Source organism: Rhamphochromis longiceps, linkage group LG19 (genome assembly GCF_057381845.1).
Source record: "Rhamphochromis longiceps isolate RC_006_pf linkage group LG19, R_longiceps_female_GT1.1, whole genome shotgun sequence".
Lineage (NCBI taxonomy): Eukaryota > Metazoa > Chordata > Actinopteri > Cichliformes > Cichlidae > Rhamphochromis > Rhamphochromis longiceps.
The window spans coordinates 24,294,137-24,312,866 of record NC_140575.1 but is presented as its reverse complement, the minus strand read 5'-3'; the positions used below and the strand labels follow the sequence as shown (position 1 = coordinate 24,312,866).

Below are 18,730 nucleotides of genomic sequence, written 5' to 3'. Positions count from 1 at the left end.
TTGTTGCAAGCTTATGGCAAAAGCACATTTGTTTCCCCCCTTTTTAGTTGATCTGAAAAGATGTCAAAGACAACATTTTACAGGCATAAAGTAGTATTTCTGCATCAAAACGATGATTACAGTGTCCTTTTCATCTTACATCATTCATTACTCTTTTATTTGGTATTTAGAGTAAAATTACAGTAAATAAGGAGAAGTATCACACAAAATGAGTATAAACAGATTTATTTGAATCTCAGACAAAATCTTGAGTAATGCATCATGCATTCTGTAAAGTACACAGCATGCAACTACGTCTTTTCATATTTCGATTCCTTCCCAGAAACAGTATAATAACGTCCTTCCAGACAATTAAAACCTATTTTAAATTTACACTTTTACTGAAGCTCGTGCGGAACACACATTCCCTGATTACAACTTAAAGTTCACATGACATTCAACATAACAGTCTTCAGTGATCCAGGAAAATCACCTGAAGCACAGTACCAGTGGAATACTAGGAATCGAGTCCAGTTGGAGCACAAGGCAAAACTCGGCAGTCACAGCCAACTGGCAAGACTTGTAATCTCACCAAACCCGAAGAACAGGACGGATTCTTCTCAGGACACATCTGCGTCCCAGCTGCCATCAGACATTAACCTTCACCTGCCATTTGTATGAGCTGTCTGGGTGGGTACAGCGTGTAGTTTATTATTTTTTCATGTTTATAGTTTAAACCTCAACACTGATGCGTTTGACAGAACATGTTAGTAAATACTCAAATTGATTAAATTCACACAAAAAACCCAAATCAACGACTAAAAGGTGTAATAGGGATGAGAATCTCCAAATGTTTTTAAGGCTTTTCACCTCATTTCCTCATGTGTTTGCATTTTGAGGAGTAAGACCCTAGCTCTAGGTTTTAGAGCAAAACTAATGTTACTCCCGTGTTGCTGCAGTAGCATCACTTTGACCACTTTCAAAGAAAATCCCTCATCTTGCCGTCCGATCACTCCAGCTCCTCACAAAACTTAGACTTAACCTCGCCAACAATCGCAGTAGATCTAATGATACTATATTTAGCCATTAAGACCACAGACCTAAGCATGATGGCACTGAGCTCAGCAGCATGAATCCCCTTTGGCTGGGGATCTTTGTCGTACTCGTGAAGTTCACTCGTCATCCCGAGTTAGGCTCTTCAGTTCAGAGCGGCATGCTCCACACGGAGCTGCTGCTGGTCGTACTCTGATATGAGCTTCTTGATGTGTGCCAGTTTGTTGTGCAAGTATTCACAGCGAGCCTTGTCCTGATTGTAGTTTGGGTTGGACTGTAGTGAGGAAAGGAAAACTTGATTATTTAAAAGCGGTGGTTTAAAAAAAAAAAAAAAAAGTGGGGAGTTTTAAGAAAGTCATTACCTTTTTAATTTTCCGATATTCTTGAAGAATTTGATTTCTAACTGTCTGCCAGGGATAAATACAGAAATGAAGATTAATTTAAATCAAGTCTGTGAAAAGTTGCAAAATAATCCTTATGTGACTATAAGATCACAGAAAAACTATAATACATCACTGTTTGTCTTCATGGTTTTGTTTATTAGGCTTCAGGAACCATGACCTAACAATTTCACCCCCCCAAATGCTGGTACAGGGGCCCCATTGTGTGTGAACGTTTGATATAGGAAAAATATGACTGAATTTGCCACATATACACGTCACTGCTCACTTTAATAAGTACACCTGTTCATCTGCTCAGTCTAATGAGCCAAAAATAAATCCTTCACCCATAGTGGCAATTCTGTAGGTGAAAATGTCTTAGTCATTGGGAATCCCCAAAGCACTCTAACATCAGTTAGAGTGCTTTGGGGATTCCCAATGACTTTACAGGCCCAACTGCTTCGGGCCAACAAGTATAAAGAAGAGCATTGCTGAATGCACTTGCAGCCTTGAGGCACATGGATTATAGAAGCAGAAGACCTAACTTGTTGCCACTACAGGAAACTGAGGCTACAATTTGCGTAAGTTTAACAAATTTAGGCGACAGGTCATATTATGGTGTGGGGGATATTTTCTTGATACATTTTGGACGTCCTAGGAACAACTGAGCATCATTTAAACAATACAGCCTATTTGAGTATTGTTACTAACCATGTCCCTCCCTTTATGACCACAGTGTACCATCTTCTGATGGCTGCTTTCTGGAGAATAACACACTGTCACAGAGCTCAAACATTATCAAACTGGTTTCAGTTGTCACTGCACTTAATTCTGCTTCCGGTCACCAGATTTCAATCCAATGAAGCACCTTTGGGATATGGTGGAACGGCAGATTGACATCATGGATGTGCAACCGATAAATCTGCAGTAACCGTGTGATGCAATCCAACACGGACCAAAATCTCTGAAGAATGAAACTATGCCATGAAGAACCAAGGCTGTTCTTAAGACCAAAGGGGGTCCAACCTAGTACAAGTAAGGTGTACCTAATAAAGTGGACGGTATGTGTCTAATGACTAACTACAAACAGCAAAGAAAGATGAGAGGATGTTTATGCAAACTTCCTCCATTTAAAAAAAAAAAAAAGAAAAGAAAAATAAAGACTTTCTGTACATCTACCTTATATTTATGTGATTCATGGTGGAGTTGCTTGAGTTGTGTGTCCAAATCCATGAACTGCTGCGTCACGCTGTCAATGCGAGCGTGTAAATCTCGATACTCATTGTACTCCTTGTTAAAGTCCTGTTTGTAACTTTGTCTCTGCTCGTGGCTACAAATCACTGTGTACTTCCTGTGAAGAGGGCGGGAAAAAAGAAGAAAAGGAAATTATTGAATAAAAGTGCATTAAGACAAGTAAACAACCCCTTTTGACCATTGCAAATACTTGTTCAAATGAATGATGCTTACAATAAATAGTCTGGTGTGTCACTGTCCACTCGAAGTGCATTAGAGTCAAAAAAAATGTCAGCCGGCTCTGAAAGAAAAACAGAAACATGTCAGCTAAGTGAAAAACTAAACAAGCAGCACATGTGCTGATGAGTCAGCAGCCATTAGGCCTCACCTGTGCAGTCCAGAGAGGCTTTGCTGTTTGGATGCTCTGAGCTGGGTCTTTTTCTTTTCTCCATCCTGTCTCTCTTCTTATCCTTCTCCTTGACAAATGAATACAAATCCAAATTAGCAATGTGTCACATCAAATGGAATAACTATTAAAAGACAAATAAGGAGCAGTTTCTCACATGGTCTCTGTGTTTGTGTTTGCGCTTCTTCTTTTTTATTGTATGTTTGGTAAGATCTGGCACCGTTAGAAGGGACGGGGGGCGATCTGAGTTATCCTGAGGGTGATCTTGTGGAATTTCGGGTTCTTTCGGGGGAGCGTGAGGTGGTTCTAACCTTTTAGCCACCTTTTCTTCCTGCTGACAGACTGCTGACAAGGAGTCAATAAGTCTCTGAGGATCAAGCGATACTCTTTGCTTGTCATCTGCTGTGATGTCCTCGTGAGCTTGTTTAGAAGGCCTCGTTTTTGACTTGTCACTGGCTGCTTTGCTGGAAAAATGGGAAATCCTGGGCTTCTTGGAGGCCAAAGGGTCAGTGTATTCCTCTGGCAGGGAATGCTTTGGACGGTGTGCTGGCGAAGAGTTGGGCGTGTCTCGCAGTGGGCTGACCTGGGCCTCAGGGACAGCGAGGAGGTTCTGTTGCGGTTGAAACAGTCGCCTGCACAGAAAACACAGGGCATCAGCTTTAATTAGCATTTCCCTGGAATCCATTCTTCTTTCTTGCATGTGCTGTACAGTGCAATGCAACAGCAGAGCCCTCCAGATAAACACATAATAATATGGTAAAAAAAATAAATGATGCAAGTGTTAAATGTTTAAAAAGTCTAAATCAAAAGCACCACAATGCTATGCTTTTAGAAGCTGCCTTTATTTCACTCTGTGATCAAACATATCCCATAATTCCCCTGACTCTCCTTCTTGGTTAAATAGGCTTTACAGAGCCTGGAGGTGTCCAGTGGCTCATTGTCCTGTTATTTAAATAAATAAATGTCCCACTAAACAAACCAGATGGGATGACGTGTTGCTGCCAAATATGTTGTTTAAATGTTGCACTGAATCCTGAATAAGTCGCCAACACCATCACACCTCCTCCTCCATGCTACGTAGTGGGACCCACATATGCAAATACCATCCGTTCACCTTCTGCTTCAACCATACAGGCCTAATTCATGCAGTCTCCTCCGAACGGCTGACGGTGACACAGATCAGATAATTAAACTCTAAGATGTGGCCTCTTGCTAACTGAATTTATCCGCAGCACCAGAGCACTCGCTGTGAGAATAAGTTTCATCAGAGCCTTCGATCGCTGTGCAACTGCATTTGAAGAGAATTTCAAACTAAGACTGGTTTATGCAACCTGAGTGCTTCCTTCTGTATTATGAGTAACTACAACAGTTGAATAGGGATGTTTGCTGAATACGAACACCATCTCGGCACAATTCAACCAAGATGATATGAAGCTGGCATCAAGGATGATCATGAATGGCTTGGCACAAAAAAAGGGAACTGATTAATTTTTTTAAATGTCGATCGTTATCATCAGCCAAACTGTTACGGTAAACTTTCATTTTGGTTCAGAATTTCACAATCGCTGCATCTTCTGTCCAAATATGTCATTTCATACTCTCGAATTATCACAGCAGCTTAAAAAAAAAGAAAAGAAAAGAAAACCCTACATATGCAGGTCTGAACTGTTGCTGCCAGTGTAACGGTTGCTTTACATAAACATGCAAAAAGATTTTTTTGAAACTGACTCTATTTACAGAAACACAAATTTGAGAAATTACATCACTGCAGAAAAGCAACCTGTAACCCTCAAAAACACTTAGACATAATCACTGAACTCTGAAAATTTTGCCACTTTAGTGATTTACAAAGTGATGAAAATGAACTAAAATGCCAGTTATTTCCATTCCTTAAGCTTAACAAATTATAATGAAGAAACGTAGGGCCTGAGAGCTCTGCAGTAGTCATAAAGTATGAAAACAGCAGCAGGCACATCCTTATCTAAGTTACCTGACAAGGATGCGCTTGAGGAGCTGCTGGTCTCCAGAGGTGTAGCCAGGCCAGTTCTTCTGCAGCTCCTTATACAGACTGTCCTTCAGAACATATGTGCTGTCTCTACTATTAAGCTGAGCGACCTGAACACAAGCATGCACAAAAACAGGGGAGAAAAGACTTAAGACAATTGTTTTTGAGGAGTTGACTTAAGAGTTTGATTCCCAAACTGATCCATGTGTGTTCATATTCTTTACAGATTTGTCAAAGGTTGCAAAAACATAATCTTGATATTAAGGAAACCAAGAGTCACGTGCATAAAGGCAGTTTTAACACAGTCTAATGCTTGCATGTTATGTTTGTATAAAACTGGAACAGAAATACCTCCATTAGTACAGAGTCCAGCATGTTTTTGTCTCCTGCTGTCAGCCCGTCTTTCTGCAGCCTCAGGATCAACTCGGGCCTCCTGTATGGCCTTAGAGCCAGCAGGTGCATTACTCTCTCCCTGAGGGGCTTCTCTTGCAAATCACAACTGCTTCTCCTGTTTGATGCACAGGCATCTTTCTTCGGCTTGGACGCACCGACTCCCTTCTTAATGTTGCTGAGAAGAGACGAGTGTTTTGGCTTGGTGAGTCTGGCCAGAGCAGGGGCTGGGGCTCGCACTGTTACCTTCTTGCCTTCAAAGAAACAGGACATTTTTTTACATCAATGACATCAGGGGAGCACTTCCTGAGATTTCAATCATCAAAAATAACCTTGTGCTTCATTTCCTAACATGTATTGCTATTTCCAGACAGAGAAGCAAAATCAGATACTGAGGGGGAAAAGGACTTTCTTCCTGAACTTTCTCCAAAAGCAGAGATGTGGAGAAACACAAAGACAAGACCTCATTTCACCTTTCAGAAACCCACATTTAGGTTACGAAGCTGCATGCACACGCATCTCAGCGAGCAAAGCCTGCTGTCTAATTTAAGAAGTAACCACATGGTTGCACAAGCCTGTTGTAAGGAAGTTTTTTTCTCTTTTTAAGGCTTCCTCTGAAATGACAGAATCAACAAAACCCATCTACATATATACGCGTATATTTATGTGCCCTTTCGGTGAAAGCAGTTGAGACTCAGGCTATAATATATCAGTTCATACGGAAATGGTTTGGTGGTTTGTTAAAAAAAAGCTAAATCATTGGTTTCATCATGCACATTCATGTTTGAGGAACATGTGCAGAACGCAGTTTCTGTATGTGCATAGAGACCATGTATTCTTTAAAACCACTGTATCACATATAGAAAGTTTACAGATAGCTACACAAAAGGACAAAACATGCAGGAGAAAACAAGACAGGCCGTTACTATGTCACTGGTTACTACACATGTTGCCAAGGCAACCAATGCAATATGGCTGTCTGTGCTTATAAGCACAGAACAAATTTTTCTTCAGGCCAATCTTCTCGCTTAGCTGGAGTTATCTGTTGTATAACAGAGTACGCTCTGTGGACGTGCAAGTGTTTTCTATACTTCATACCCTGGTAGCGGCTTCCGTGTTTGATGACAATGGCCCCTCGGCTGCGCGTCTCCTCCTCGGCTTGGGCCATGCTCTGACGAGCTTTATCGTACGACTCATCTGTGGCTTTGACTGTCATCTTCTTCTGAATCACCCCGAGACATGACAGCTCCTCGGCGGCACTGAGAGGAGGAGAGAAGACAGCGTGTACAGACAGCGACCTGACAGTGCTTTAACGACTCCTTGCAAAGGTTATCCGTGTCAAATAAAAGATTGTTTCTCAGGACGCAGTTGCTTTAGGTAGTGTTCAGTTAGATGCATGCTGGACTACTTGTCTGCCTCGCCAATACATGACATTTAAATCCACTTCAGTGCATTTCTATGCTTATGCAGTCAGGAACCCTGAGTTTTCTCTGGCATTTAAAGGCAGAGAAACGTTAGCAGCAGGGTAACTTTCACACAGCAGCAGGGGGCAGAGACATTTGAAAAGATTAATACTCATTGAGGCAGTCAGTTATTTCTACATCTATAATACTAAGTAAACATATAATCATTTAACCACCTCAGACAAAACAATACAGTTAAAGCCTTACAACTCTATTTTAATCTGAAAACCCTTCCTATATCGAAACTGATGCTTTTTGCTGCCTTTACCTGGTGCTGAGCTGTTTGATGCAGTCAAAGCTTCCGTGGGGATTATCACGGGCAACATTAGTTACACCAAAGGTGAAATTCCTGACTTCATCTCTATTTTCCGAACAAGGGATGGTGATTCTCTGTAATATGAATAGGGAAAGAAGAAAAAGAGCAGATTGAGATTGAAAGATTGAGATTTATCAGCTTTAAAATGTGTTAGGATCGCTTTGTGTCAGCAGTAAGACGTCCTTCTTACCCCTTCATTTCCACTAAAACAGATGGTGGGTTGGGCCGACCAGCCCTGTGGTGGGGGGGGGAAAAAAAGAAAGAAAGAGAGAAAACATTAGATGTGTGCATCTTTAAAACCCCACAAGCATTAACATACTGACTCGTTTTCTCACAACCCTCTTTGTATGAGTGCTTCATTTGCTAACGTTGACAACGTCAAACAAATGCTTAACCTTAAACTTGTGGAGTCCAGTTATAATAGTTTCCACAAGGTTAGCAGATGCCACAAGTATAGTAAAACAAGCCCACACATATACATATAGAGCAGGGCAGTAGAGGATGTTTTGTGGTCTGCACTATTCATCTGAATGCTTCTGGTGGTTTTCTGGCTGCTAGTAGCCCATTTTCATTTTGTTTTGTGTACTGTTATTCTTCGTAATTGTGAACAGCATTTCAGAGAATTTTCCAACATCTTTTTTTCTCACAACCCCACACCAGCTTGCAAGTGAAGGTAGTATCCCTTCTTTTGCAGCGGCCCAGTAAGGGTCTGATTACAGGTCTCAAGTGCTACAGTTGGAAGATTATTTATGTATTCATTTATTTATTTATTTTTGAACAGGGTTATCGATTTAGAAAGATGTGAGCTTTCCTAATTAGCTCTTAACCTGCATAGTGCACACCAACTGTATATAAGATATAAGACAATGCTGTTGTGACATCATCCATTGGTTAGTGAGGCCCATCCCTCTCTTGCTGTCTATAAACAGCGAGGGATATGATGGAAAAACAAGGGAGATATGCCACTTTACTGTCCCTCTGGACACTTATTGAATCGTGCTGTATTGAATAAGCTGTGAAACTAGTAATTGAAACCATAAAGTTATCAGACAACCATATAATAAGGGTACAGATCAAGTGAGCAGCAGGGTCATTTTCCAATAGACTTCTAGAACTGGACTTCTTCCTGAAACTAGAAAAGTCACCTCCTGCTGGCCATTAAAATGAATGCATGTTAAGTCACTGTTAAGCTCTGTACTTGCTTCACTTTCACCACCCAGAAGCTACTTCCCCCTCCTACTTAGGAATCCGAAAGAGAAAAAGAAACCCTACACCCATTACGTTCATATCAAGAACAAACCCAGTCCTATTAATAAACTCAGGATATTAAACAAGCATGTCAGGTATTATTTGAGTGCTCAGTTCCCATTTAAACAGATGGGTACATGCACCATTGTCTGCTCCAGGTCCTGCTGCTCCTCCATCCCCTTGCACTGGCTAAGGTCAATAAGCAGCTCCACAGATAAAAATATGATGAAACACAGTATCATCTCTCACAGGGAGCGAACTAGCCAAAGTGACACGTTTGCAGCAGGGATGGAAAGTATGTGATGACTCGATTCTGACCTTTGCATAAGTCCACCTGTTGATGAGTGCAGAGAAAGTGAGGTGGCTGCTAGTACAGAGTAAGGTGTGGAGGTGTTTTTTGGGTTTTTCTTTTTTGGTATCTGTGATCCAGCCAAGTAGGATTTGAATAGACATGCTTAAAGCTAAATAAAGAACCTAAATGCATGCTCAGAAACACTGATATATGCATATTACAGCCTGCTCCTCATCAGGTGCTTTCCCCCCTCGATCTCATCACAGCTGTATTACGCTGAAAGCGAGGACATGACATGAGCAGCGTGGTTTCCACCTTTCATCAGAAAAGCTTGTAGCTGTCATTTCTTCACTGAGGAGTTTCCTATCTGTATTAGGAGGAATTAGTGCATTGAGGAAGTGTACATGACTGTTCTCTGCTTTACACTTCCTGCAGCGTCTGATTCATTTATGATTAACTGGGTCAAATGTTTGCCTGAGTTCGTCCATCTGTCTTCTGATCTTTATGATATTCAGCAAATTAAAAAAAGAAAAATAAATCACACAAGTACTCCATGTCTTTAAATCCAATTCAGAATATCCTCCCACAACTAACCTCCCTTCCTCCCCCCTACACACACAGCCTGTCCTCCTTTTTCCTTTCTCCTCTCCTCGACCCCGGCACTGATTAGCATTCCTAATACTTTGCCAGCAGCTTGTGAGCAGTGGGCCAGCAGCTCGTTACAAACATCAGCACACAGGGAAACGCTTCTGCGTTGTATTATGCAACATGTATTTCCATTTCATAGCTTGAAAAGGGGGGAGCTTGTAGGAGTCAACAACCGGGGAAGGTAGTGGTGAACTTCGGCCGAAATTTAAAGCACACACAAAAAACAAACCCGCGTTTAGTATCACTTCGTCTTTTCCTTTGTTAAAAAACCCAAAAATTGTTCCTTTGACAAAGTGGTACGTTAAATTTAAATGTCAGTGTACTTAACTGTAATTATTTGAAGAGAAAATACTTTAGAAAATGACCCACCTTGCCGTTTTGGAAGGTATTAATGGCTGTTGCCGCGCTGTCAGTGAGTTTTACGTGAAAAACGGAGATGTTACCGCCGCGGCTCAGTTTGCCGCTGGACAGCCCGTAACACTGGTTCTCCTTTAACGCCGACATGCCGCCGCAAATCCCGCCCTGCCAGCCTTATTCCGGACCGCACGAATCCGACATAAATAAACAAACATTGGCCAGACGGTCCGGAGAGAGAAAGAGCTGAACTGCACCGTGTGGCTGCTCCTCCGCCGCGCGCTATTCTGGAGTAGATCGCATTACGTCATGACGGCTGAAGTCAGAGCACATTTTATTGGCCCACCGACATAAATAAACCATTACGTAGGGCTTTACGTAACCACCTCTACTGTTTTTTTCTACTTCCCCTCTCACTATGCTAATTCTCTTTCTTTGGCATGATGAGGGTACTTTGCACAGTGAGTGCGAGGACACAGGTGATTTTGTTTCAGCGATTTATAAACGGCTGGATGGAGATTTATCTGAGCGAAATACTGATACAAGTATTATTAATTTACGCTGATTTTTTGGGTACTTTTTTACATGTCAAGAATAAAAGGGTGTGAGCAAGACAAACCTAATATTTTAAGCAATGATTGCTATCCATATAGAATAAACAATGTGTTTAGAAATGAGGAAGTTAGGATGTCTGGTTAGCACGTTTGTGCACAGCTATAGAGAGGAAGTAGGTTTTCTCTAACCACCTTTTCTTTTAAACTACATTACAATTTGAGTACAATTTGACTAACTGACAACTACTCTGTTGTAAAAGCGGACTACACATTAAAGTTCCAGTATATTAAAACAAATCTAACCACAACTCTCAGCTTAGATTAAACAAAAATGGGATGCAAAATGGTCACAAGCCATTACATGATATTCCTAATATATGACAACATTAAAAATATCATGTGTTTATGGCGACCATTAACAAAACGTGTGCTTTGCCTGTGTTGTGCATGTAAAAGTTAATCTTAAATCTACATCCACCTGTGGAATCAGACAGACTAAGAGATCTGTGATGTATACTCAGGTTAGTGGCGACAGCAGTACAAGTGTTGAGACATCTCTCATTTCTTAATAGTCTGCGTCCAAGGAGCCAGACTTTCTTGTAATTTAAAAAAAAAAATTGGCTTGAGCAATATTTCATCAGGCTCTCTGTAGGTCTTTTAAATGTTTTCATCAGACATTGGCTGCTTTTTCACTGATTTTCAGTCCATTCCTTGCACCTGATCATTTTCTGATGAATGTTTATGTTTGTTCTTGTTTGTTAAGCTGCTTAACACTGACCTTCGAATCATTCAAGTATAAAAAAAGGCACCTAACTCAAGGGACGGACTGCTGTTGTGACGACACGTAACAGACATCTTAGCAAAGAACCAATTTTACATTATATCTTTAGACACGTGTCTCTAGCCGCCTGTTGCAAAACAGAATTTGTGCAATTTCTTTGGGCTGAATCACCGCTACAATGCTCACAATTACAACTCTAAGTGATGCATTTAAATTTTTTGACTAGTAACATCAAGATATAAATGTGGCACCATGTGACAGTTCAACACGTGCTGAAATATAATGCAGAGTGGCTCTGAGGGAATCTACATTCTCAGCTTTTCTTGGTGGATTTTGTCGCTGCTGAGTCACACATATAGAGATAATTTAGTCTTCTGTGTTTGTCTTTTTCCAGCTGTGAGAGACCCAGTGAAACAATTCCAGAAACCAAATGCTTCCCAGCAAATTTTAACAAGATAATGTTGTATTTTTAGGTGTTAATAATTACAATCTTAATGATTTAATTTTGCCTATTTTAGTTAGATGTGGTGGACATGTATCACTGGAATTTCCCTTGAAGGGCTTATTTAGGAGGTGGTTGTCATTTCACATTGGTGTAACCATGACAAAATGATGTTACTAGGTACTCATTCAAAATGTGCCTCTTCAGAATGCTGCAGCATGAGTGAGTGTTGAAGTCATTCCCAGCAGGAGGAATGGGGTGTGTCAGGCGATGCAATGACTCAATAACACTGCATTTTGGACTGCAATCCATATATATGTATCTAAATGGATATTAAATGCTCAAGCTGATATTTCACATTGTTTTGCACACAGCTTGTCACACACACAGATGAAGTTTTCATTTAACATATGCACCTTTGGGAAAGTGAGCCAGCTGACATTTACTATAGATAGCACCCCAAAAAACTTTGACAGATAATACGTTTGCATACAGTTCAAAACCAGCCTGTTGCTCTATTACATCTCTGTAGATAGAAGACAAGATCTTTAAGGATTTTGCATGCTGAGATAACCTTTTCAAAAAGGGAGATGATTGCTGCTTTTTGAGGCTCTACTGTGTAGTAAAGCTTTTAGCCCTCAATACTAAAAATAATGTAAATACCATAAGACACAGTGCTGCTTGTTTCACACTGCCTTATAAACATGTTATACATGCTGCTTTTGCTCCGGGCTAAATCTGTTTGCTTGACCTAATTGTGGTTTGGCCCAAGTACACAACCGGTGTGCAATTTTCTGAAATGTTTATCTACTGTCTCTTCCTCCTTCTTTCTCTCATTCAAATCAAAAGTATGTACACAAAAATGAAAGTACACACACTTTCATTCATAACATTTTATGTGTCGGGACATAAAAATACAATTTTACCTTCGGCAGGTCGGATCAACTACATAACACAACAAGTAATTATATATTTAACAAAAATTCAGCCACTTTGCAGGAGCAGTATACAAAAACTAAATGTAAACACCAGCCAGGTGCTGCTAATCAAATGCACTCGATTATCCAATCATCAGTAAGTGTGAGCACCTCTATTATATCCAGATTCTTTCTGATTTATAGTCTTAGCTCTCACCAGTTTTATTTGACACAGTTTGATTAACTGAATTCATTTGTATTTCAATCAAAAGTTCAGTATTGGAAGCAGTATTACACTCATCTGCATTTTCATACACTCTCCTTCATATTTGAGGTTTTATATATCAACATATCTTAAAATTAGCTAAATACAATCTCGTATGAACAACAAATTACATTTTATTTTACATGTAAAATATAAAAATATAGTACAACTTTACTGCTTCTACAGGAATTAAGAGGGTAGGTTGTGAGCGTCTCTATAAAAAAAAGCAGAAGTCATTGCTTTGAAGAAGCAGTTGTTGCTGCCTGTCAGTCTGGGAAAGGTTACAAAGTTTTCAATTTGAAAGATTATTCACAAAATATTCAAGATAACTGTATCACCCTGAGAGGGAATGTCCCGACCTGACCGAATTGACCTTGAGGACAGATTGTGTAATACTCAAAGAAACTGCAAAAATACAAAGAACTACATCTCAGACTCTACAGGCCTCAGTTAGCATCTTAAATATTGAAGTTCACGACAGCACAGTTAGAAAAAAGACTGAAAAGGTATGATTTGTTTAGAAGAAGCGAAAGCCTCTTTTCTGTAAAAAAGAACATGGCAGCACGGCTTAGGTTTGAAAAACGGTCCTCCACCAGGATGATTCACTTAATTGTTCAAGTAGGTCAATGACCTACTTAATGGTCATTGTAGTAGGTCTGAATAATGTCACATTATATCCTAATGTGTTGTTCTTTTGAGGTCATATTTACCCAATTTATCCTGATAAGAACTGTATAGGTGTACTTCTTTTTACCATGACTGTATATTAACAGCCACTTAGTGCTCTGAAAGAACAAAAGATTAAAATACAAACAACAGAAGTGCGTCAAAAATGTTCTGATACAAATGAGCTGCCATGAGTTTAATGTGTGAGCCTGCTTAGCCTTAGTTCGGTTTCTCATCTATGTCTCCCTGCCAGTGTTTGAACACAGATGGTCTCAAAGCAGATGAGAACTGTTCAAAGCTGACTCATATCAAAGGCCCTCTGGCTCTTTTGAAGTGTAGTGTTTGCAACAGGTGACATTTTGGGCTTAAAACCATTTATGACTTTGAACAGTAGCCGTGGGCTGAACCTCCCTTTGACCCAGAAGGTAAGGAGAGGACAGATCAGGACGGAGGGAGACAGAGACCGAGGGAGTACATGAAAGTTAGTATCCTATCACTTCATGTTCGGCTGATTGCTGCAGGCCAGCGACACGAGGACGCTTCATGCAGAAAACCAAGCTAGTAAAGAATCAGGATAAAATTCGGAGCAGGGTAGTAGGGGTTTTTTTTTGCATCGTATCTAGATAACTTGAAGATGACTGCTGTCTTTGTGTTTTGTTGAAGAAGACAGACTGAACAGAAAAATTAAGGTAAGAATGATGTTGAATGTAGGTACTTTGTAGATACTCTGCTCATCCATTAAAAATTTCACTGATATTAGAAGAAAATTTTAAAATGACATAAGGAAGAAAATCGAAAATCTTTCCCCAGTCTTCTTTAAATTTACTTTTTATAAGTATCTCTGTTGCTTGCACACCTCTGATGTAGAATTTCTGCACATCTGAATGAGCGACAGGTGCATGAGAGGACGACTGCTGACACAGACACTAAATAGCCAAAAGCATTCACTCATCTGCCTTCATGTACATATGACAGCCCATCCTTATCCAAGGATTTAATATGATGTCGGCCCACTTTGTAGCTAAAGTAGCTTCAACTCTTCTGGGTAGGCTTTCCACAAGGTTTAGGAGTGTTTATGGGAATTTGTGATAATTCTTGCAGAAGCATATTTGTGAGGTCAGACACTGATGTTGGATGAGAAGGCCTGGCTCTGCTCTAATTTATCTCAAATGTGTTCTGTCTGGTTGAAGTCAGGACTCTGTGCAGGCCAGTCTAGTTCTTCCACACCAAACTCGCTCATCCGTGTCTTTATGTTACCTGGTTAGTGCACTGGTGCACAGACATGTGGGAACAGGAAGGGGTCATCACTAGAAAAACATTCTCTATGCATGCTTCTTGAACTAATCAGGTGAACATATGAAGTTTGCAGGTCTGTAGAGATTGACTCTGCAGAAAGTTGAGGACTTAATTTTAAACACCTGTGGCCATGGAAGTTATTGGAACACCTGAATTCAATTATTTGGATGTATGAGTGAATACTTTTGGCAATATAGTGCATGTGCATGTCATAGTAATCCAATTAGTGCTCTGATTACAGGATTGAGGCATTTCTGCATCTATATATATGATATGATGTTATAAGTATCAGAATGATAAATGACTGAATGCCCTACAGCGGCGATGTTGGACCCTCTGTCAGACTGTAGCCCGCTCATCAGTGCAGCATCCTCTGGGAAGCTCCGTCTGGTCCGTCTGCTGGTAGACGGTGGAGCAGAGGTAAATGGGCGCAACCCTAAAGGAGAGACAGCTCTGCTGGCTGCCTGCAAGGCCCTGAGAGGGGAGCCTGCTGGGTCTGAGACAATTAAGCTCCTCACATACCTCCTCCAGAACAAGGTCAGTCCTCAGTGACAAATAGTCACCATTAAATACAGACACTTGAATGTAAACATGTGCATACAAGTTCAGCAGTTTATTGACTTAGGTGTATTTTTAATGCATAAAAAACTGTACTTGCTCTAAGAGAGGAGAACTTTTAATGCATAGTAAACAGGCTTGTGATCTATCCAGCTCTGCTTGTGTACCCCATCCAACTAAAAGGGTGTTCCTGAACATGCTGGCACCGGAGAACAGAATATAACACACTGTGAGTCACAGTTGAGAGCCACAACACAAAAGCAACAGTTCCAGATCAGTTCTAATTAAGAGAGCATTAGCCAAATTGCACAGAGTTCTGCTAAATTTGGTTTCTATAAAATATACACTTGAGCTTTCCGAGTGACTCCTAACACCGGACCATGTCCCTTCTGGGATAACCATTTATCACTGAATTAATCACTCAATTGGATCTTTTGCACTGATCAGGCAGATCCTAATGCACAAGACCGGGCGGGGCGTACTGCGCTGATGTACGCCTGTATGGAGCGTGCGGGAGCTCAGGTCGCAGCCACACTCCTTGCTGCAGGAGCCGACCCAAGCATGGAGGATTACTCTGGAGCCTCAGCTTTGGTCTACGCCATCAACGCGCAGCATCAGCCTACTCTGAAGGTTAGTAAGGAGCAAAGAAAAAATGAAATGAAGTGTGAATCAATACATTTAAAGGATGGAAGAGGATATTATGAGGTTTTGCATTGTTTATAAGTTAGGGTTTTAACCCTATACCATCCTAAGATGGAGTTCATTTCAATTAATTGATATAATTTAGTTCATTTTAAATGATTATCATTAAAACTACCAGGATGTAATAGAACTCCAAAAGAAGGAGATTTCAACACCTCCACAAGACCTGTAAAGTTACTTTACCAGCATTCTTGTACTTCAGGTATTGATGGATGCATGTCAGGTCAGAGGTCGTGACATCATCATCATTGCCACGGAGGTGGGTGTGCATGGAGGCCCTGTGACCAGACGCTATCTGAATGTTCTCCCATCCCCAAACACCTCACCGGTGTCCTGCATGTCCCCATCTGACATAGTCCTGAAGACAGGCTCGCCAAACTCACCCGAGGGCGAAAACATCTTCAACTTCAGAGCAACAAGTGAGTAATGAGCTTTGTTTACAGGAAAATGCCTTGGTTTAATTGAATTATGGTGTATCCCACACCAGCAGGCTGTACACTGAAATGGCTGTACACCTTCAATGTCTTAAATAAAAAGAACTGGGTGCATACATTTGAATTTATTTTGGAATTTCTCTAATCCCCAAGTTATTAAGACATATCTGAATAACTTGTACTTACATACAACCGTTTGAACTGATGATATTGGAATATGCAGTTGTTTAGAAATGGCTCAGAGAGACATTACCAGTTTGTTTGAATCTTCAGTTCTATTTCTTAGATCTTCAGTGAGTTCCTTGTATACTTGAAAAAAAACTTGTGCATCCAATTCTTGTTTTTTAAAGTCAATAAAGATGTCTGCTGTATAATCATTCCACCCTGGAAAAAGCAGAATTCAAAGGAAATCATTAAAAGCCGAAAATGATCTTGACAGCCATGCCCGTGATGACTCCATGTAAACTTCTGACCACAACTGTATTTAAAGACACTGACACGACTGTTGGTTTTAGTTAAAGTTTCAACAAAGCTGCACTTCTGACCACACCAAACCAGTCAGAACTGCTACTGCAGCCCTCACGGCATTTTCCATCTGAACAGAAACATTTCATCACAGGACGAGTTCTGATTTTCAGAGACGCTTCTCTTTAAAGGATTAGCGGACCCGATCCATGTCAACAAAACACTCCCCCCACAGCATAACGGATTCCCTAACCGGCTCTGAATAATATTATCAGAGTTGTCTGGCTATACCGCCTTAAAACAGATCAATACTGCAATCTCTATATGCAGACACTTGCCTCTCCTGGATAATAGCAGATCAGCACTGAACAAAAACAAGTCTAGACAGATGAGAATAAATGCCTTGTGGTTGAAATCATTAGCTGCACGCTCATTCCCGAGGAGAGAAAATGAACATGTGTTGCCAGGGTGAGTGAAGCTTGTAATGAAGGAAGCTACAGGTCCCGTCTATGAACTCGATTTGTACCATAGAAGCAGAGTGAATAAAGACAGATGGTTGTTATGGGAAAGATGTGTCATGTGAGGGTAAGTGATGAACTGGGGAAAACCTGGCTGAATATTTTTAGAATTTATAGCACACGCTATGCACAACATATTTATATGAATGTGTAGCTTTGCCTCGCTTTATTCTGGACTGAAATAGGATGGATTGCCATGGCTTCCTGCGTGGCACTGTGAGAGGTGTTCAAAGTGGGCAGATGTAAATCACAGGGACAGAGATATCACAATGTGACGACTGCTGCAGCTTATATCTTCTAAACAAGACAATATCAGTGACTTTTATCATAGATGTTCACCTTTTTTAAGACACTATATTGGTAGATTAAAAGCCTTGTATGTATCCAACAGGGAGCCAGCTTTATGACAAATATGAAGAAACATTACAGCAACAGAGAAAGGATGCCTCTTCTCAACAGCTTCTACATCTATGATTTTAACCCCTAAAACTGACTTCTTTTCTTCCTCCAGGCCAACGAGGAAGTAGCAGCAGCATTAGCAGCAGACGTCCCTCCTGTGAACCACTGAGCCGGTGCAGCTCTCCCCCTCTCAGACAGAGAATATCATCTGAACCCTGGCTAGCGATTCACAACCTGGCCTGTCTGAACAGAGCTTATGAGGAGGGCAGGAGGGAGAGGAGCCCACAGGAGGAGAGAGACAGAGAGGATTTGAGAGGGGAGAGAGGAAGGAGTAAGGGTGAGGAAAAGGAGGAAGAAGAAAAGGAGTCCCATTTTGATCAGTCCAGAGTGGAAGAGAGGAGAAGAGGCAAGGTTCAAAGGAGAGATAACGGATATGGAGGAGAGAATTACAGCCGCAGCCATGAGGATTTCTCTTTGAAGACTTCTCATTTTGTCGTCTCGCTCACTGAGATGAGCTCGACTCATGCAACGCCCGGCAGCGTGGTCCTCAAACGATGTGTCACTCCTGCAGGGTCACTCTCAGACAAAAAGCTCCCCACCGGCCTGCCCCCTCACTCCCAGCTCCGCAGGAATACCCTCCCCTCTGTCACAGTCGACCCTCCTCTACTTGACCTCCCTCCTTTGGGAAGCCAATCCACATCTCACCTCCAGGTTCCAACCCAGGTTTCACCAGCCAAAAGCAGAACCATGGTGTTTCTGCCTCACCCACCCAGCTCCTCTCCTCCCTCTAGAGCATCAGTGAGGCCAGCTCTACTCCCTCCACTGCCCTCAGCTTCCTCCGTCACCTCACTGGTTCCTCCTTCTGCCTCCTGCTACAACGAGAGAAACAGGAGGTCACTGCGTCGTCACTCGGTGCAGCTTGAACAGCTAAAAGGAGGAACACGGATGAACTATTTAGACATGTGA

General features: G+C 41.2%; 2 protein-coding genes across 2 annotated transcripts; one reads left to right on the top strand and one right to left on the bottom strand.

Annotated features, from left to right (window-relative positions):
• Positions 1-208: 208 nt before the first annotated feature.
• LOC146646818 (RNA polymerase II elongation factor ELL-like) lies at positions 209-10,060 on the bottom strand. The gene is made up of 12 exons (XM_085390514.1): positions 9,783-10,060; positions 7,416-7,460; positions 7,178-7,299; positions 6,545-6,705; positions 5,408-5,700; positions 5,042-5,166; positions 3,209-3,683; positions 3,034-3,121; positions 2,880-2,946; positions 2,592-2,763; positions 1,395-1,439; positions 209-1,306 (listed from the first exon to the last, which is right to left on the bottom strand). The coding sequence occupies exons 1-12, from the start codon at positions 9,915-9,917 to the stop codon at positions 1,178-1,180; spliced, it is 1,857 nt and encodes a 618-aa protein (XP_085246640.1). The 5' UTR covers positions 9,918-10,060; the 3' UTR covers positions 209-1,177.
• A 4,952-nt stretch (positions 10,061-15,012) lies between these two features.
• On the top strand, positions 15,013-18,730 carry LOC146646817 (ankyrin repeat domain-containing protein 34C). Its single transcript, XM_085390734.1, has 4 exons — positions 15,013-15,225; positions 15,694-15,876; positions 16,151-16,367; positions 17,877-18,730. The coding sequence occupies exons 1-4, from the start codon at positions 15,013-15,015 to the stop codon at positions 18,728-18,730; spliced, it is 1,467 nt and encodes a 488-aa protein (XP_085246860.1).

Coding starts and splice junctions, on each gene's coding strand:
- LOC146646818 (XM_085390514.1), bottom strand. CDS start 9,917: ATGTCGGCGTTAAAGGAGAACCAGTGTTACGGGCTGTCCAGCGGCAAA. Junction 5,701..6,544: donor ACACGGAAGCCGCTACCAGG/GTATGAAGTATA, acceptor GTTTCTTTGAAG/GCAAGAAGGTAACAGTGCGA. Junction 3,684..5,041: donor CTCAAGCGCATCCTTGTCAG/GTAACTTAGATA, acceptor TTTTCTGTGCAG/GCGACTGTTTCAACCGCAAC.
- LOC146646817 (XM_085390734.1), top strand. CDS start 15,013: ATGTTGGACCCTCTGTCAGACTGTAGCCCGCTCATCAGTGCAGCATCC. Junction 15,877..16,150: donor AGCATCAGCCTACTCTGAAG/GTTAGTAAGGAG, acceptor CTTGTACTTCAG/GTATTGATGGATGCATGTCA. Junction 16,368..17,876: donor CTTCAACTTCAGAGCAACAA/GTGAGTAATGAG, acceptor TTCTTCCTCCAG/GCCAACGAGGAAGTAGCAGC.